We start from the raw sequence: 19047 nt of genomic DNA on the forward strand, positions 1-19047 counted from the left end.
ATGTTAACAGGCTCTTGAGGCAATTGTAACTTCACCCCAAGCTACGATCGCCGACTTCAGGTGATGCATAGCTTTACAAATGTTGCCTTCTAGCATCAGTCCCAAGCTGAAGGCACAGGCTGCTCCCCAGGACCTGCAAACGCTGGTGTTGGTTGAAAGTTACCTTCCTCAGTTCAATTCTTCTGACAACTCAGCCATGATCAAGAAATTACCAAATACAGAATTACAACCACTGTATAAATTTTCTTCCCACTACAACTTGTTGGATCATTATTGTTCCGCATGACCAGACACCAACACTTTCTGCTCACCTATTGATGTTGGTATGAAACATGCTGACATTGGCAATTTGTGCACATGGCATGTTAACAGTGTTGCCATTGACAGGAGATGCTGGGTTGAACCCATGCAACTTTCCCACAGAACGCGTGACACATACGGAAAGCTGAGTAATCTCTGGCTAAGTCATGTACTTGCTGCGACTTGGATAAGTACAATCTTTGCAAAGGAGCCACTCACAGTAAATCATTGTGCAATGCCTCCACATGCATATAAAAGTTATGTCTAATTTTTAGCAGCTGATTTCATTCACAGAATAAGATCTGATCCCACACTGCAGTGCAATAATATTCCAATAAAGGAAGCAGGGGACTATTTAGAGCCATCATATAAGACATCTTTTTGCCTAGCATAGGTCATTTGTCATAGACCCTGCATCAGTCAGAACCAATTCTAGACTTTACAAAAGGCATCTCAGATGGTTGCAGATTTTTCTTTGGACTCTTAATGTGATCCATCGACATCTCAGAAAAGTCTATATCGCTCATTACTCTATTTTTTGTTATTTTGTTTTATAAAGTTAGAGGTTGCATGGTTACATCAGTTGCTATGGCTTCAAGTACAGTCCTGTATGTCAACACCCGAGTTCCATACTGTGCTTGTACGTATCTTTGTTCGGCGGAGAGTTTCATCTGAGGACTTTTTTTAATTAAAATAAACCCACCCAGTTTGTATATTTTACAGGCTCTTGAGGCAATTGTAACTTCACCCCAAGCTATGATCGCCGACTTCAGGTGATGCATAGCTTTACAAATGTTGCCTTGTAGCATCAGTCCCAAGCTGAAGGCGCAGGCTGCTCCCCAGGACCTGCAAACGCTGGTGTTGGTTGAAAGTTACCTTCCTCAGTTCAATTCTTCTGACAACTCAGCCATGATCAAGAAATTGCCAAATACAGAATTACAACCACTGTATACATTTTCTTCCCACTACAAAGTGGGAAAAGCATTAATTAAAATTTGTATTGATAGCTGGAATAATATATACAAGATTGTAGTCTGGCAACCTTTAACTGAAGGAAATACACAAAGGATGAGAGGTGGCGAGAGTCTCAATTCTTTAACGGTGGATGAAAGATAATATTCGGGGAACAATGGAATAGAATTGTTACTGGGACTGACCATCAGTTGGTATGCATAGCAAGTAATATTCCATGAGAAAATATGGAAAATACTTTACCAGCACACTCACACCTGTGGTGTCAAATCCAGTGACTATTACAACATTCATCAATGTCAATAACATTTTTAAGCACAGAACACCTGTCTACAATTAACTTCACAAATGTTTGAAGCATTTCAGTTTATTTTGAAATGATGTAAACAGAGTAAAGATATTACCGAACAGAATGAATAATTGTAGTGCCTTAAATTCTGATGAATAAATCACACATCTGTAACTTTATGCAAATTACCTGCACCACATTAGTGTAACATTTATACTGGTGCAGAAGTCATTTCTTTTACTCAGAGGACTAATGTAGGATCCAGATAGTGATTATATGCCAGATGTTAATTCTTTATGCAATTTGCCACTAAATTTATGTGGTCAATTAATGAGGTTCTTGGAGTGAGTAAAAATAAAGGTGAGTAGATATTGAAAAATACAGTAGAAAGGCAAGCTGTCACATTTAATAACTAATTCAATTGATTTTTTTTTAAAGTTAGGATATTGTGAGAGCAGAAAATCCCACAGGCACAAATCAAAACAATTGTCTACCAACTATAAATTACTCTAATATCAAATTACCTTAAACTATCTTCAAATTTAGCCACAACTGCAGCACATTAACAAAAAGCTATTCTACTTAAAGAGGAATGTAATCCTGGAGATGAGTCCTTGGAATGTAAAGTACTTGGCCCTTGACGGGTTCCAAGGGATTATTTTGCCATTTTATGTCATTTTTTTTTATCTAACCATCATTCGTATTGCTATTTGTGGGACCTTACCATACACAAGTTGGTTGCCACGCTTGCCTACATTACAATGATTCAAAAGTATTTCATTCACTGTTTACTGAGGCTGTGAAAATCACTACATTAAACAAATCACAGAAAATATTTTCCACAAGGCTTAGGAACCAAACTATCACACACACACTGACGTCAACCAAAGGAACACCCAGGCAGAGTTTGTCGGTTGCTGAACATTGCAATGTGATCAGTCTACCTCAAAACCAACCAACAGCAAAATAACTACTCCTTGTCCATCTTGGAAGAACCAACTACATTGATGGCAATCCTTGGTATCTAATGCACTCTATCCACCTTAGGTGATATCACTGGATAATGAGCTGTTCAACCATTGACTAAATAAATTTTATCCTGATCAAATCTACCCAGTTTTGTACTTTCATTTTTTAAAATACCGACAATAAAAAATCAAAAACTCGTCCTTTCATTCATTTTTAGTGGTCCTTCCTATAAAATGTTAGCAATAAATTACACTTATGAAATATAATTCTGTAGGCGGCAAATAACCCCATCGACTTAAAATGATTACATTATCTTTCAAATTCTACAAGGCCAGAAAATACAATCTACACTGATCTGATTCACTCAACCACAGTGCCTTCTTTTTACAACTAACAATTACCATCAGACACCATAAAAATGCAAGCACACGTGCTTCAACAGTGCAAGCAAACATCCAGCACACATGCTCCATAAAGAAAAAACACTAGCTGCTAATTTCCACCATTGTAAATTCAAAGGGACAGGTTTATTCAATCTGAGGGGGAGGTTGGGGGGGGGGGCGGGGGGTGCAAGAATAAATGGTGACAATTTATTGTTGAATGTTGAAAACAGTTGCCTTATCTCTACTACAATAACTCTATGGAGTTCTAAGTAACAAAAAACAGTTGTGTAGAATTTTGAAAAAAATCTATAAACTAGAGGAAAGAAGTGTATGGTATTTCTGACCTCTCGTTTCACTGTACTTCTATAGCCCCTGTAGAGTCCTAGGATACCCTGGGGGGAGAAGAAAAGGTAACAATAATTCTCCATATAAAATCAGACAACATTTTGAAACATTTAATACGACAAACTGTTGAATTTCTTTTCAACAGTAAGAGAAATAGTGGATAATTTTTCCAAACAGACTAAAACGTTAGAGGCTGGCAATATTTTCTCCGCACGTGATCTTTACACGGTTAGAGTTGGGGTTTAAACAAGGTCAACGTCATTCAATCCCTGACATTTCGACTGCTCCCGACCTAGTCAAGCAATGCAACAGCCTTATTAAACAAGATTGCTCTGGATCAGGAAAAATACAGGTTCAGATAGCAATATTAGTGGGAGGGAAAAAAATCTTGGTTCCAATATACAAAACTAATGTAATGGACTCTGGAACAAGATGGTGAAGAACCCTGAACATTGCAAGCTCTGCAAAGTTTCAAACTTTAGCACAAACACACTCCATCAATTTCCCTCCCTATATCAGGTATCAATGTAGGGACCAAGATGTGTGCGAAATACATAGAACTCTCGGTTCAACCTCCAATAGCTGAGTTAGTGAAAGCATTGCATCATTGACCTATAAAGATGAGAGGTTCCAAGATCAGTTAACAAGGTGGTAGCACAGCTGCTGCAGTTTGCTTCAGAACTTTCAATAGGAAGGAAGCAAGAAATATCAGTAATGATCTCTGCCTCCAATAACTGCTGGAAATGCGTGTGGACACTCGATAAGGTTGAACAGAGCTTAGTCATGATGCTACCCCAGAATCAAGTGGTTTGCTGACACACACCATCTGGACTCGAAAGAACAACACTGCGAGGTTCTTAAGGGCAGGTGAACATGCACCACAGCATAAATTAGGACAATCAGGGGGAAGAAGGGAGAAAATTGGAGCAGTGAAAAGTAGTACTGTGCTTTACATAAAAATAAAAATGTTACATAGAAAAATGCGTACTTTTTAAACAAAGTGCTGAATTAGTGGAAGAAAGACACAAGAACAAGCTACAGCGACAAAGATGTGCTAACAGTTAAGGGACAAAGTAGAGTGAGGATTTCCAAAGCTTTCTGAAAATGAAGCCAATTAAGTCCTCGTCTGCAATAATATGGATGATACTATGGAACATTGATGGACTATGAATCTATGGTTATGACATGAAATCAATTGAAAGAACCTTATGTTGGCTATTAGTTTTGAAAATTGTTCTCACAGAAATAATCATCTCGGAAGATGGTTTGGTGGTTCTTCATAAATTTAGTTTCTTGGATACTCAATCAAATTTCTTGGCTTAAAGATGTGTTAGAGGCTTATCAATTCAGTGTTAAAGTATAAATTACTTATAATGAATTGGTAAGACACAATCTGCAATGTTTGATTCTGGTAAAGATGATTGAATCATTTGATAACTTTTATAAAGAAATGGCCAGTAGAAGTGATCAATATTTAATTCTTCTGACACTTTTGACAGAAATGTTATATATGTGACCAATGAACTCACTGTTACTGTCCAACCAGATAACACTACTCTGGTCATTTAACCCATGTCCAAATTTAGCGAAGGATCAGTTTCTAATTGGCGACTGACCCAAATGATCCCAAAAGTAAGGAAACAAACATCTTTCCAAGATGAGAAGAGAAACTACTGGAAATACTCAGCAGGTCTGGCAGCATCTGTGGAGAGAAACAGAGCTAATGGGCTGAACACGGAAGTGCTGCCGCACAGCCCCCACTATATTACGCGCGAGAGCTGATTTAAATGGAGAAGGTGGAGCGTCCGCCCCCGATGCTGTTGAAGGCCCGGCAACGGCGTCCAACGCCATCGCACAGGCCATTTTTAAAGAGCTTCAAGCCCTTCAGGATATATTTAAATATTTAAAGATGAGCTTAAAAACATTAACAAATGTTTACTGTAACATTGATTCTCCTATCCCGCCGCCCCTCCCCCCCCCACTCTGAGTCCTAAACACATATCTTGACCTATCCCCCCAACAATACACTTTTGGAAATTCTGAACATCCCCCCTCCGAAGTTCGCTATCTTTAACCCTCAACCCCTTCCCACCATCCCCACAACCAATTGGAATAGTTTTCCCCACTCTTACTCACCTCCCACCCTGATAATTTTATTCCTCCCCCTCCCCACCAGTGTCTCGCCTCAGAACTCTAAGAATTTCAAAGTCGTGCGAGTTGTGGCCGGTTGGCCATAAAATCAGTATGGGACGGCCAGCGGCTGCTAATAAGTTCATTTGCAAGTTATTGTGGCTAATTTCAATATTTTAATGAAGGCCTCGTCGCTGTCGTTAATATCTGGCGGGGCCTTCTAGGTGTCGTGGTCATGGCGGGCCGCTCCCGCTAGCATTTTACAGGCCCCCCCCCCCCACTATGTTCCCCGACGCTGAGGGGCTAATAAAATTCAGCCCAGTAACTCTACTTCTCTCTTCACAGATGCTGTCAGATCTGCTGACTATTTCCAGTATTTCCTGTTTTTATTTCAGATTTCCAGAATCCGCAGTATTTTACTTTTGTATCTTACTTAAATATTCCTTCAGTGTTCCAGCTTAAAAATTTACCCAATAATGTGCCTAAACTTTAATCTTAGAATAACTGCCAGCCCAGTACATTAGTGTGGCAATTACACTTTCTACATCTTTATTGTGGCTTAAGAGTACGCATTCCAATTAGTGCTACATTATCATTTTTGAGCTGTAGAGTTGTGCTCACAGGGAACAAGGTAGATTAAATAAACTAACAACCACCATCTGGAAAACAATTGTTTTACCCCATCACTGTGACCTGGACTTTGAAAACAGAGCCCACTGGTGAAAAGATAATGCCACACCATCATGTTGCTCAGACAATTTCCAGCACTGCAAAATTCAACACAGAAGATCCATTTCTGTCTGGACTCTAATCTTCATTTACACATCTTCCAGATGGTGCTTTTCTGTACAGACAATAATGATGATCATGTAAAGTCTATTTGATAATTAGAGTCATCTGTGCATGAAATTCAATCTAATTAGCAAATTTGTCAATATGATCTATGAGGCAAAAGACCCAGACAGATATAGATCAAAGTAAATGCCAAGAAAGGGGCGGCCCATCCTTCAAATTTTAATTATCATTCAATTGAACTGGAGCAAATTTGATGACTGATGCACATATAGATTAAATAAATGCACCACTTGCCACATTAAGTGGGTTGCACTATACAACACTTGATTATTTCATACAAGTCAACAGAAGCAAAATAGCAAGAGCTCAGACAAATAATTCATGATGCACATATAGATTTGCCAACAGATTATATTTGGAAGTCTATGACGATTTCCTAAAATCACTGGAACAAAATAGGATTCTTCCTGCATACAAAATTGCAAACCACTCTCCAACTCCAAAAGACTTGCTCATCCTCTTCCCCAGAACACTGTCTGTCTCTCTCTGAAAGTTCCTTCATTCTTGCTAACATACGAACATACAAATGAGGAGTAGGCCATTCGGCCCCTCGAGCCTGCTCCACCATTCAACAAAATCATGGCTGATCTGATTAAAACCTCAATTCCACATTTCCGCCTACCCCCAATAACCTTTCACCCCCTTGCTGATCAAGAATCTATCTACCTCTGCCTTAAAAATATTCAAAGACTCTCTTCCTCAAAAGGTGGTGGAAGCAGAGTTCCAAAGACTCACGACCCTCAGAGAAAAAATTTCTCATCTCTGCCTTAAATGGGCGACACATTATTTTTAAACAGTGACCCCTAGTTGTAGATTCTCCCACAAGTGGAAACATCCTTTCCAGATTCATCCGGTCAAGACCCCTCAGGATCTCATATGTTTCAATCAAGTCACCTCTTACTCTTCTAAACTCCAGCGGATACAAGCCTAGCCTGTCCAACCTTTCCTCATAAGACAACACACCCATTCCAGGTATTAGTCTAGTAAACCATCTCTCAACTGCTTCCAACGCATTTACATCCTTCCTTAAATGAGACCAATACTGTACACAGTACTCCAGATGTGGTCTCATCAACGCTCTGCATAACTGAAGCATAACTCCCCTACTTTTGTATTCAATTCTCCTCACAATAAACGATAATGTCATCCCAATCTCACATTTCACGTCACTATTTTACATACTTTCCAATGTGAACAGCTGGCAGGCTGCCCTACTCTCCCAAAATTCACAACAGAAATCAGAGTTTTTGCAGAATAAACCGGACAATTCAGTCCTTTGTAATAAGCATTACCAAGACAAATAGAATGTGAAAACATGTTCTGACACCATTCCTTTCAATGCCATTAAAAGCTATTTTTCTTCAATTCTATTGATATTACAAGATGGTTGTTAAGAATAAATATTCAGCTCATTTTCATATATATATATATAAAATAAAATTTATAAGCAACAAGAAAATATTATTCAGAATATAGATCAACAAATATAGCCAGGCTCATGGACAAAAGAACAGGGTTGGATTTTCCTCCACTGCGCTGTCATGACACCACCCACATTTCTCCACGAGGACCTTTATTAAATATTCAGAGAGGGCTTTACGTGCTACTTGATCCCTCTATAGGAAGCCTACTGCTTACAGGATGGAGAAAGGACAAAAATGCAGTTATGCGGCAGTATTAAAGTAGGCCAGCAGCAATTGTCATCACTGCAATGTCTCTTTAGGGCCCTTGAATTTGCAGACTCTTCATTTGAGGTTGTCTTGTCAGAAAACCAGCAAAGGAGGAGCCATTTTTGGTATCAAGCATGCAGTGAAAGCAGGCAAGCTTGGCAGTGAACAACAACTCCAGCAATACTTACAAAAGGTACTCAGTGAAATACGTTGTTTATTGACTCCCCAGGTAAGCCAAAGTACAAGTAAACAATCACAATTATTTTTTATTCGTACATGGAGCGCGAGCGTCACTGGCAATGCCAGCATTTAATGTTCTTCACTAATTGCCCTCAAGAAGGTGGTGGTGAGCTGCCTTCTTGAACCACTACAGTCTATGTGCTGAAGGTAGAGTGTTCCAGGACAAAAGGTGGTGAAAAATAATAGAAAGGTGTACAGATCTGTGACTGTGCTCCTTGAAAGTAGTTTTTTTTAATTCACTGACAGGTTAAATGCTGAAAGATTTGGGTAAGGTGGGGTCATGTCTGCAGGAAACAGCAGCAGTAGGTTTCTGATTGGGAACCTTGATAAATGTGGAGGAGAGCTAATAAATGTATTTGGCAAAGCGGTTAAAGATGGCAGGGCTGATTTTTGCTGTGGGCACAGCTCTTAGGTGAAGCCAATGTTCATCAGCTGCACGTGCATACTTTGGCAGCCTGCAACAGGTTTTCCTCGGCTCTTCACAATCACAGTACGATAGCAGCATGAGCTTCATTGGGTCAGTGCTGAGCAGAAGCAGGAGGAACATAAGCCAGTCATGATGCACTGCTGCAGGGAAAAAACCCTCATGTCCAATCAACCATCCAGACATGTGCATTTCAGCAGCAAAATAAAAATGGAAGTATGCTGGTTTTGTGTAATATAAAATGTTGCACCTTCCTATGCATGTAAAGGTAATCGGCATTACATATCTGCTCAAAATTGAGCAAGTAAAACTTTGCCTGTCCACAAAGGTGATGGTATTCTCAAATGGAGCACAAAGAACGTGCACAAATTGAAGCTACAAGGCATCAGTAGAAATGTTGTAAGCATCAAGGAGATAGAAAGGCATTAAAAAATTCAAGAAAAATGATTCTTCTGCAATAAAGTTTCAGCAAGTTCAATATGCTTATAAAATAGTTTTGACGATCCTTCTTTTGCTTTATTTCAACTAACACTCGTACTTTTATGCGGATTTTTTTTTAAAGCAGCAAGCCACAGGTGATAGGGGAGGCAAATCCCCGGGAGCTGCAAGTTACGCCAATTCACTCTCATTTGCAAGTGGCAGACTTGTGAGCCATCTATAATTGGGGAGGGATAAAAAAAATTAGCTTTTTTTTGTGGGGATGGAGATTCAATAGGGGGGGGCCCGACTCTATTTTCCTCTTGCGGCTGCCTGAGACAGCCCACAAAGGGACATTACCCAGGATGAAAATACAGCCCATGGTGTTTTGTCTTTCTCTGCCTTTCCCACTCATGCCTTAACTGGAAAGATGCAGTCTGGATTCTTTTTCAATTTGATAAAATGGATATCGAAGAGAACATTGCCACAGCATCAAGGGCAATAATCACTTATTTCATGACAGAACTAAGCTTACCTCTTGCCTTATGGTGTCAATAAACACCTTGTAGGTACCCAGTGAGGGGCAAGCTTGGGCCCGTTGTTTGACAACTTCCGTAGGAACCCTTATCAGACATGCAACCTGCAAATAATCAAAACATCACATCAAGCACAAATAGAGCTGGGTCAGTACATATCAGAGAACAAATGTGACTTTGCATAACGTGATCACATGCCTAACAAAAAAAACATGCAATTTTGGTAGAATTCTTTCATTTTGCTGTCAAAGAAAGCAACTCCTTTAATTTTTGAACTCTGCTTCACACAAGTGCAAAATTCATCATACGGTCTATGAGCCAAGTGCCATTATATTAACTGAGTAAGAAAACCTGCTCCATACATTATAGCAGCTAACCTTGGTCTTTTTAAAATGTAGTAATTCAAGGATATCCAATGTTTGAAGCTGAGTGGGACACATGATTACATAGAAATGAGACTCCCATATAAAAAAGTTGAGCTATAAGAATGCAAAACCCCCAATCACCATCCCCCCAAAAAGTGACAGTCCTTATGCACAAAAAAATTCCCACCATAAAAATGCCCCATGGGTTAAATTGCTTTTGTGATGTTGACTGAGGAATAAATATTGGCCAGGACACCAGGGAGAACTTGACTTCAAAATATAGTGTCATGGGATCTTTTATGTCCATCTGAGAGCGCAGATAGCACCATGGTTTAATCTCTCATCAAAAAATGACATATCTTACAGTGCAGCTCTCCCTCAATACTACACTGGAGTGTCAGCCTAGATTTTTGTGCTCAAGACTCGAGAGTGAGACTTGAATCCAACAACCTTCTGACTCAAAGTCAAGAATGCTACCAACTGAGCCACAGCTGATGTCTTTTCATTTACAACCTGCGTACAGCACAAATAAGAATACTTTCATCTTTTCCTCAGCAGTAAAACTTCCAAAAGCTAGTTAGTTCTTCTAAATATTAAATGCCATTGAGAGTTTGGATTCTTCCCCATTCAAATTCAGTTAATGCAAGCCAGTTCCTGATAAGAGTAGCAAGTAGAAATAAGCTGAGCAGTTTTATCCAGTTGAACTCGAACAGTAATCCTTGCGGGTGCTAGAGGGACCCTGAACACCAACTTTGCCAACCTGTGCCTAATCTCTGTAGACCTGTATACGTGGGAGATGTCCTTATGGTGAGAAGGTGTGCAGTCCATATTGGACAAACAGAAACCCCACAGGTTTCTTAACAACTTTAACACAAACATGGTGACATGTGGCTTTCCAAGTGTCAAACCACCATGAAAAAACAGATTAATTGTCACGAATATAATTGAAAGAATATTTTAGCAAAAATGCATTCATTGGTGCTGTCCCAGTCATGTCACTTTAACCAATTTTGTATTTGAATAATTGAGCAGTTTACTTGACCTTAACCAAGTTCATGAATGCCAAAAACAGAAAAAGCTAAATATCAGACTAACCTGCAATTATAACCTATAAAATGAGGCCAATATAGTCCAGACCACACAGGTTAATATAAAAGTAAGATGAAATTGAACATAGGGTGCCTATAGAGAAGTTTGATACACATTTAAAAATTTAAACCAGTCCTCACACAAAGTAAGAATTACTAATACAAATGAGTACATTTTATGACTTCAGTTCCACCTCAGATTTAAAAAAGCTTTTGAATAAAAGGTTTAACTGATAACTGAGCTTTATCCACAACTGAGTGACAAGTTATTATACAGCACATTAGTCAATTTTCTACAAGATCTGCAGCAAATATCATTTACAACAAAATTGGCTTGCTTCTATTGGACGCTCTCCATCAATTCTTCCAATGAGCTTTGAAACAAGACACACTAATGATGCTTTTAAAGACTAAAATGTTTTAAGTACAACTGACTTTATAAGTGGAACTCTTGTCTCTGCATGATCATGTGATCAATAAAAGCAGAGTTAATGTCAGCCATGGCTCAGTGGTAGCACTCTCGCCTCAGTCAGAAGGCTGCATGTTCACATCCCACTCAAGACTGGAGCACATGCTCTAGGCTAACACTTCAGTGCAGTACTGAAGGAGTGCCGCACTGTCAGAGGTGTCACTTTTCAGATGAGACATTAAGCCGAGGCCCTATCTGGTGGACATAAAAGATTCTATGACATTATTTCAAAGAACAGCAGGGGAGTTTTCCCATGTACTGGTCAATATTCATCCTGAAACTTTAACAGATTATCTGGTCATTATCACAGTGCTGTTTACGGGACCCTGCTATGTCAAATTTGCTGCCACATTGCCAATGTAACAGTGTCGACACTTCAAAATTATTTCATTGGCTGCAAGGTGCTTTAGGGTGTCCTAAGGTCATGAAAGGTTCTACATAAATGCAGGTCTTTCATTAAAAGAAATTAGTATGTCTCCAAGACTGCTAAGAAAACACATCACATATGGATAATCTACAGATAGTATAATTGAAAAAACAAAACCTGTGAGCGAGTGAGATAAAGATTGAATAAATAGAAGTACAAGAAAAATGGTAAAATGAAAGCCAGCAAGAAAAAGACATGAAAAGACCAGTTTATTCATTTATTATTTAACATAGAAATTACAATACGGAAACAGGGTGCTTGGTATAACCAGTCTGTGTTGGCATTTATTCTTCACATAAACAGTAGTCTAAACCCTATGTACCCAGGCTGTTCCTATATGCCTTTAGACACTTTACTTCCACCATCAACTGAACATATTCTTAAATGTCGATACAGTTTCTGCTGTAATCATTAACCTTGGTACAACATTCCAGTGTCTCAACCCTTGATGTAAAAAGATTCTCCTGCTGTCTATATCCCCTTGTTCTTAGCACCTTCACCACTTCAAATTCTGTTTCTACCTATTCTGTGCCATCCCTTCATAATGTTATCTCTATCAAATCAGCCTGCAATCTCATCTGCGTTTATACCAAGGTATTAAACAATTACTCTAGTTTGATACCAATGTGTACAAACAGGGTCTCCTATGGACATGAGTAGGACTTCATCTCCCTCATGATTTTCCTCTGAAATTTGAACCATCAAATCCCTTCTGAAACAAAACGCATCCAATTCTATAGACAATAAATGGTCAATGTTACATATGTAACTGCACTTGGTGGCAGTCTATTGACATTTTCAAAACCCAAGTGAGAAGAACAGCTATTTAAATTCCTGGCTTCAAGTTGTTTGAAATTTCTTTTGCAAACAAAGATTAATTTTCTGTGGACTGCATCTATTATGAAAAGAGCATTTAAAGTAATAAAAGGATATTTTAGCATTCATATCAATGAATTACATTACATCCCCATCAATCTTCTTGCCTGTCAAGAGAACAGCTAAAGTTCCTAACCTATCCCCACAATACTTTGATCTTTGCCTGGTAATCATTGCAGCTACTCAAACACATGTTTTGAGATTTCAAATGGATAAACAATGTTAACAAGTCCAAATATATTTTGCTTCAATTATGCTTTTGTTATTTTTAATGAAGCACATTAATCTTGAAGACAAATATAGAAGCCAAATTATATAAATTTAGTTACTAGTGAGCTTTAATATTTCTGTACAAGTCCTCCTGAATCGTCATTATTCCACAGGTAAACTCATGTCAATTGTGAACACATTTAGGAATAGACTTCACTTGTCAGATCCTTTGTGAATCCAAAAAGATAATTTCAAGAACACCCAGAATTCTTAAGGTTAAGAATAACTTATGACCCCAATATGTCAAGAAAATAAGAATTGTCAACTTTTGAAGTATGCATAAATATTTATAGCACTTCACCCTTCATGTCACCTCATATCCTTATGCTGGCTTTTTATCTCTTAATATAGTGACAAGGTGAACTGTTAAAAAAGTCAATGATGAAAAGCAATCTTTCCAGCTGAGGGGTACAAAGGAGCCAGCGGGGACTCCTGACTTTCACAGTGCAACAATTTCACTAGCCAATGAGGCACAAAGTGGCCAGCAGGCCTTTCTGATTTCCATAGCATTCTTTTTTTGAATTTACTTTGATGGCTTTAGAATTGAGCCAGATCTACAGGGTCTGTATCGAAGAAAAAAATGTGCATTATATCTAAACTCCACAAAAGAATTTTGTCATTTCAAATACTTACAATATTTGTCATTTACAATCAAATTTAAAAATTATATTATTTCTATTATGCATAAACTGGAGATTATTCTACAGGGACTGTGATGTTTCATTTTACATTAATTTTTGCCTCAACATATTTTAATCTCTTTTTCAGCCCTGCTTGGTTAATTCTCAATATCTTAGATGGAAAAGGTATATTATTAAGCAATTCTGATTTGATACGAATTATGTTCCAGAACCTTCTCAAAAGGACGGATGTGACAAGCCTATTTCCTCCAAAATAATTCTTCCCTACCCTAAAATGATAATTTGTAGCAGCTGATCACTATGTTATCTGTATTCAGTTTGTGTTGAACAGCTATTTAAAGCACTGCAAATATTTATTGAATTAAGATAATACAAATGTATCAAAAGTACAGTACATTGAAATTGAAACATGGACTTAAAAGATTCTGTGCAGTGGCTGAGAAGAACTGCACATCTTAAAGATGTTCACACTATGCATAAATTTTCAACATCTTCTTAGAGTGGGATTAACACTATAAAAAGAATCACTATAAGCGATTAAAAATCTTTAGACTGTTTATGCTTTTTGTCCACAAACTAATTCCTGTGTCATTATATATATTTTTTTTTAAAGGAACAGGAGTAAGCTGTTCTATTCTGTTAAATTATAGCCAAACTGCACCTCAACTCCATTTACCCACCATTGCTCTAGATCCCTTTTTACCTTACCTAATTTTAATTGATCCAACATCCACAGCTTTTCAGAAAATTCAATCCTAAATGGCCTAGCTCTAGCATTCTTATGCCCCCTTTCAATTTATAATTGAAACTGCTTATGTAAATAAAGATTTACAATGATTAGTCCATATATAACAGTTGCCTGTCACAATGTAGTTGCAGATCTACTACCACTACAGGTGAGGCGCTACAATAGATTCAGACAAGTCCAGCCACCATTTGCACTTCTGTTAAGATAACTTTTAACATTCTTCTTTTTCATGTATCAATTTTATCTTTCCATCCTCACAGGCCCATCTCCCACTACCACCACCACACCATCAACCCACTTGCAATAGTGGTTCCATTCAGTCCCACGGCCCTTTAGTTTAGTTTTTTTTTAAGTTTAGAAATACAGCACTGAAATAGGCCCTTCGGCCCACCAAGTCTGTGCCGACCATCAACCACCCATTTATACTAATCCTACACTAATCCCATATTCCTACCGCATCCCCACCTGTCCCTATATTTTTCCTACCCACCTACCTATACTAGGGGCAATTTATAATGGCCAATTAACCTATCAACCTGCAAGTCTTTGGCATGTGGGAGGAAACCGGAGCACCCGGAGGAAACCCACGCAGACACAGGGAGAACTTGCAAACTCCACACAGGCAGTACCCAGAATTGAACCCGGGTCGCTGGAGCTGTGAGGCTGCGGTGCTAACCACTGCGCCGCCCCAATCCTGGGCCTTCTTTAGAAAGGAACTATTTCAGGCCTATTGCCTCAATCCCTGCTGGTCAACTCATTATAATAATTTTAAATCCAGGTTACGATTCAGACTCCAGTTGTCTTTAAGAAATCTTAGGGCCTGTGGCTCTGCGCCCCTCAAAAAGAAAATCCACAATTCATTCCGATGGCACCATCCAAGCCCACTGTCTCTGGGGAAGAAAAGTTTAACAATTCAACCGTAAAGAAGATATGAAATGTAGAACTCTTTGCCCAGCTGTCCTAAAAATTTTATATGCATCCCTTTTTCACACTCTTCTGCCTTAGGTTCAACTATTAGCTCTCCTACCTTCATTTGAAGTGCAGCAATATGTAATATCACTCATTTCCACTCTGCAATGTCAAACCTGAAAATAAAATGACGACTCTGCTTTTTAGAGTGTTGCCAGCTGTAAAATAAAACAATTTCCAAACTCTGGCCCTCCACTCCCTCCTCTGTCTGACTGCAATGCAGCCTTGTAAAAATTACTATTTTGCTCCTCTAAACTAAACTAAAAAACAAAATAAAACTGCACTCTACCAGCACAGACTGCTGAAAAAAAAATTGCAAAACCACCAAACTCTAAAGCAAGATATACATTAATGGATCTCATGCGGTGTTAGAGTATGTCAGAGTACCTGGTCCCTCTCATTCTTGTCTATTGTCATCTCGTTTCTATTCCTTTCTCTGCCCCTCATTTCTTTTCTGCTTCTTTCTATCTCACTTTTCTTTTGCTTCTCTGCATGGTCCTTTGTCCTTGTATTCCTTCTGGGAGGGAGGTGGTGGTGCTATTGTGGCACAGAATTGATCTGCTAGCTCCTTTTCACATGGACTGCAGTGGTTCAACAAGACCCACCAGCACCTTCTCAGAGCAATTAAGTTTGGGCAATAAATGCTCACCATACCAATGATGTGCACTACAGGGAATGAATAATAAAATTAAAGCTGCATTTGCCAATCCAGGGTGCAAGGAAAATGTGGCCTGCAGCCAACAGCAGATTCTTCTTCATTGCTTCAAAAATACTTTTCACTTTCTCTCCCCCACACCAACCTATTCACTCTGACTGCATTGCCTAGGTTTTTGCCTTTCAACTTCCCTCCTCCCTTCTCTATTACTGTCCCTACTTACTTCAATTACTGCTCTACTTCCTCCCTTGGAACTACCCATTAAACCTGCGTCTCCTTCCCTCCTCAACACACAATCAATTATTCACCTCATCCTAAACCTTCCACTCACTCCCTGCACTCCAACAGCAGAGGCCCCTTCACTTTCTCTCCAAGAGGCCTGGTTTATTTTCAAAATTTGATTTATTTGATATTGAGTATTAAATTACTGAGGAATACTTTTTAATTTGTTTAAAACTGTATTTTGAGCACTAGAAAAATAGTTCGAGAAAATGATAGTAGAAATTTATCAGGAAGCATTTTGAATGATTTGTAGGGGAAATAACATTGTCACCTGATGGCATGACAACTAAGCCTTGGCACTGCAGGGAAACAGAACAGGCAGCCTTAGTAAGTGCAACAGGTCAGTGTGTATATTTACATATCCGATGGGAATCTAAAAAATAAAGTCAGAATTTATGGCTTCAAAATACAGAAAGAATTAGGTTTCATCTGTTGGGCTCTATCCTCAAAGTAAGGACTTAAACTAAACACAGAGTACTGAAGCTCAACTAGATTAGCAAAACTTTTCTTCCCAAATAACCTATACTTAAGTCAGAATAGTACAAACTGCATATCCATCGATGAACACTAACCTCAGTAAGCACCATTTTTGTATCAGCATCAGATCAATCATTTTGTTTCCAAATATTAATTTCATTAAATGCAAGACCAGTTTTATGTCTTCGAGGAATATAGTAATGAGCTGCATGTTTCAATGGCTGTACAAAATTATACTGCAATTATTTTAGTTTATTCCTGTGCAACATAGTGGCATTTGATCAATTTAGCAAAGTCAAGGACACGTTAATTACATTGTTCTGCCTTTGTGACACAGTCAGTTACAATTTACCGAAACACGTGAAGCAATAAACCCAAGACTAGGATGGACATAAAACAATGTGGGCACAAAACAAATCGTGAATTTTTGAAACAAAAATTATTGTAAATGTCTTGGATTGCTCAACTCGGATAGTATCTAGACAAGCAGCCTTACTGATTTACAGATTTATTTGAAAATATTAAAGGATATTGTGAGCACAATACTTCATTGTGATGAACAAAACCCTTACATTTGTTGTGTTTGGTGCAACATGTTATAGACATAGTCAATATATCACACATGAAACAAAAATGTCTGACAGTAGAAATAAATCCATTTTGTTGTGTCATTAGTCTTCACAATGATGAAACCGCCACACAGTGGGGGTAAACTTACCTCGATTCAAAATTCTGCAAAAACCACAATAGCCAAGTCCTGCAAGCTGCAAATAGTGATGCCATGACTCCCAGCCAGAATAGAGAAGATTGGCAGCACCCCCATCATTCACACACCTGGAGACCACACTGCTACAAATGACTTAAATTGACTTTACGCACATATGCATTTTGATGGAGAAATAATAAATTTTTTTAATGTAACTGTTCTCCACTCACTGCATTTTGCAGGGGGAATCACCATGCATTTATTGGAAGAAGTTGCTGTAGGTTTTGTCATACGTTGTGTTTGCTGCAGACTTTTTTTTTTAATTGATTCTGTAAATGTTTGCTTAGTAAATACATTTTGTTTGCTGTAAAATATATTGTTTTCTTTAAGACGTGCCCTGCCTCCAACTCATTGGTTAACACAGTAATGCCAGTAGGCACTCCAGGCCCTGCCCCCAAATAGCATTTTCTATCTCCAATGTCAAGTCACCAAGTCAAATGGCAGTTTGTTTTGGCTTGGAACCCAACATATTCTCACAAAAATATTACTATTCTCCAGCAAAACCAGAGGGGTAGCCCAGTGGGATTGTGGCGTAATGAAGCATGAATCATGCCAAACAATGAAGACTAGAGAATGCATGTAATCTTTCCCACCATCAACATCCTGCAAGCATTCCTAGAGACAGGATTAGGAAGGAAGACTTTGCGGGGATGGAGTGGGAAATTGGACGTGGATAGAAATCCCAGTTACCAGAGCAAATCTACCAGACATCATTATACTGTCTGTTAGGTCTGAATGGCAGGGAATAGTAAATATAAGGTTCCATTATGTAGTATTATATATGCTGTGGATGGGCACCTATTTCAAGGACACCGAAGAAAAAGCAATGACGGTGTGACTGCATCACTGGGTTTCTTGTTAAAGATGTGGTGCACAATTTCAAGTATTTCAACAATTTTCACTTGCAGTGTTATATGACGATGAGATTAAGGGTCAACCTTATCTTCAGTACTTTGCTCATTTAATTAATTGTAGACTTTCCTCATGATACTATTTTCTTTAGATGGTCAGAATCCACAATTTTTACAGGCTAAAACAAATGATACGTACTCCCAATTACTGTGGCATAATAAGGGGCTATAACACAGGCATAACTGCCTTGTGGGTGCCTGATGTTGACAAAAGTGTAAGTATGCAGTTTCAGAAGCATACATCTTTTCAATTTGATGAGCACAAAATATTCCACAGCACAAATATGGAAACATGATAACTACTTTCCCTCCACGTCACTTTTATTCAGCTCAGAAACCTGGTTTTAATTCAGTGCAAAGTTAGAGGCTTTAATGGCTTATATTCAGAATTAACTTCCTGATATCCAAGCATCCAAAGGATAAAATTGCCTACCCACTGATGCACAAGAATACATGAGAGAAGCTGAAGATAAATCTTCACAACAATGTGCAGCATTAGGGTTAAGACAAAATCTCAGATGTTTAGCATGCTTTGAATCATGATGTACCTGACTGGAGTGTACACAATGGGTC

General features: G+C 38.5%; 1 protein-coding gene across 1 annotated transcript in view; it reads right to left on the reverse strand.

Moving 5' to 3' along the window:
- slc25a26 (solute carrier family 25 member 26) overlaps positions 1–19047 on the reverse strand; it is a 274969-nt gene that overhangs the window by 186311 nt on the left and 69611 nt on the right. Inside the window, exons 4-5 of the mRNA XM_068051571.1 lie at positions 9530–9634; positions 3258–3305 (exon numbers count right to left, since the gene is read on the reverse strand). Coding sequence (XP_067907672.1) covers positions 3258–3305; positions 9530–9634 — 153 coding nt within the window. The remainder of the gene's footprint in view (positions 1–3257; positions 3306–9529; positions 9635–19047) is intronic.

This window comes from Heterodontus francisci, chromosome 19, assembly GCF_036365525.1.
Source record: "Heterodontus francisci isolate sHetFra1 chromosome 19, sHetFra1.hap1, whole genome shotgun sequence".
Lineage (NCBI taxonomy): Eukaryota > Metazoa > Chordata > Chondrichthyes > Heterodontiformes > Heterodontidae > Heterodontus > Heterodontus francisci.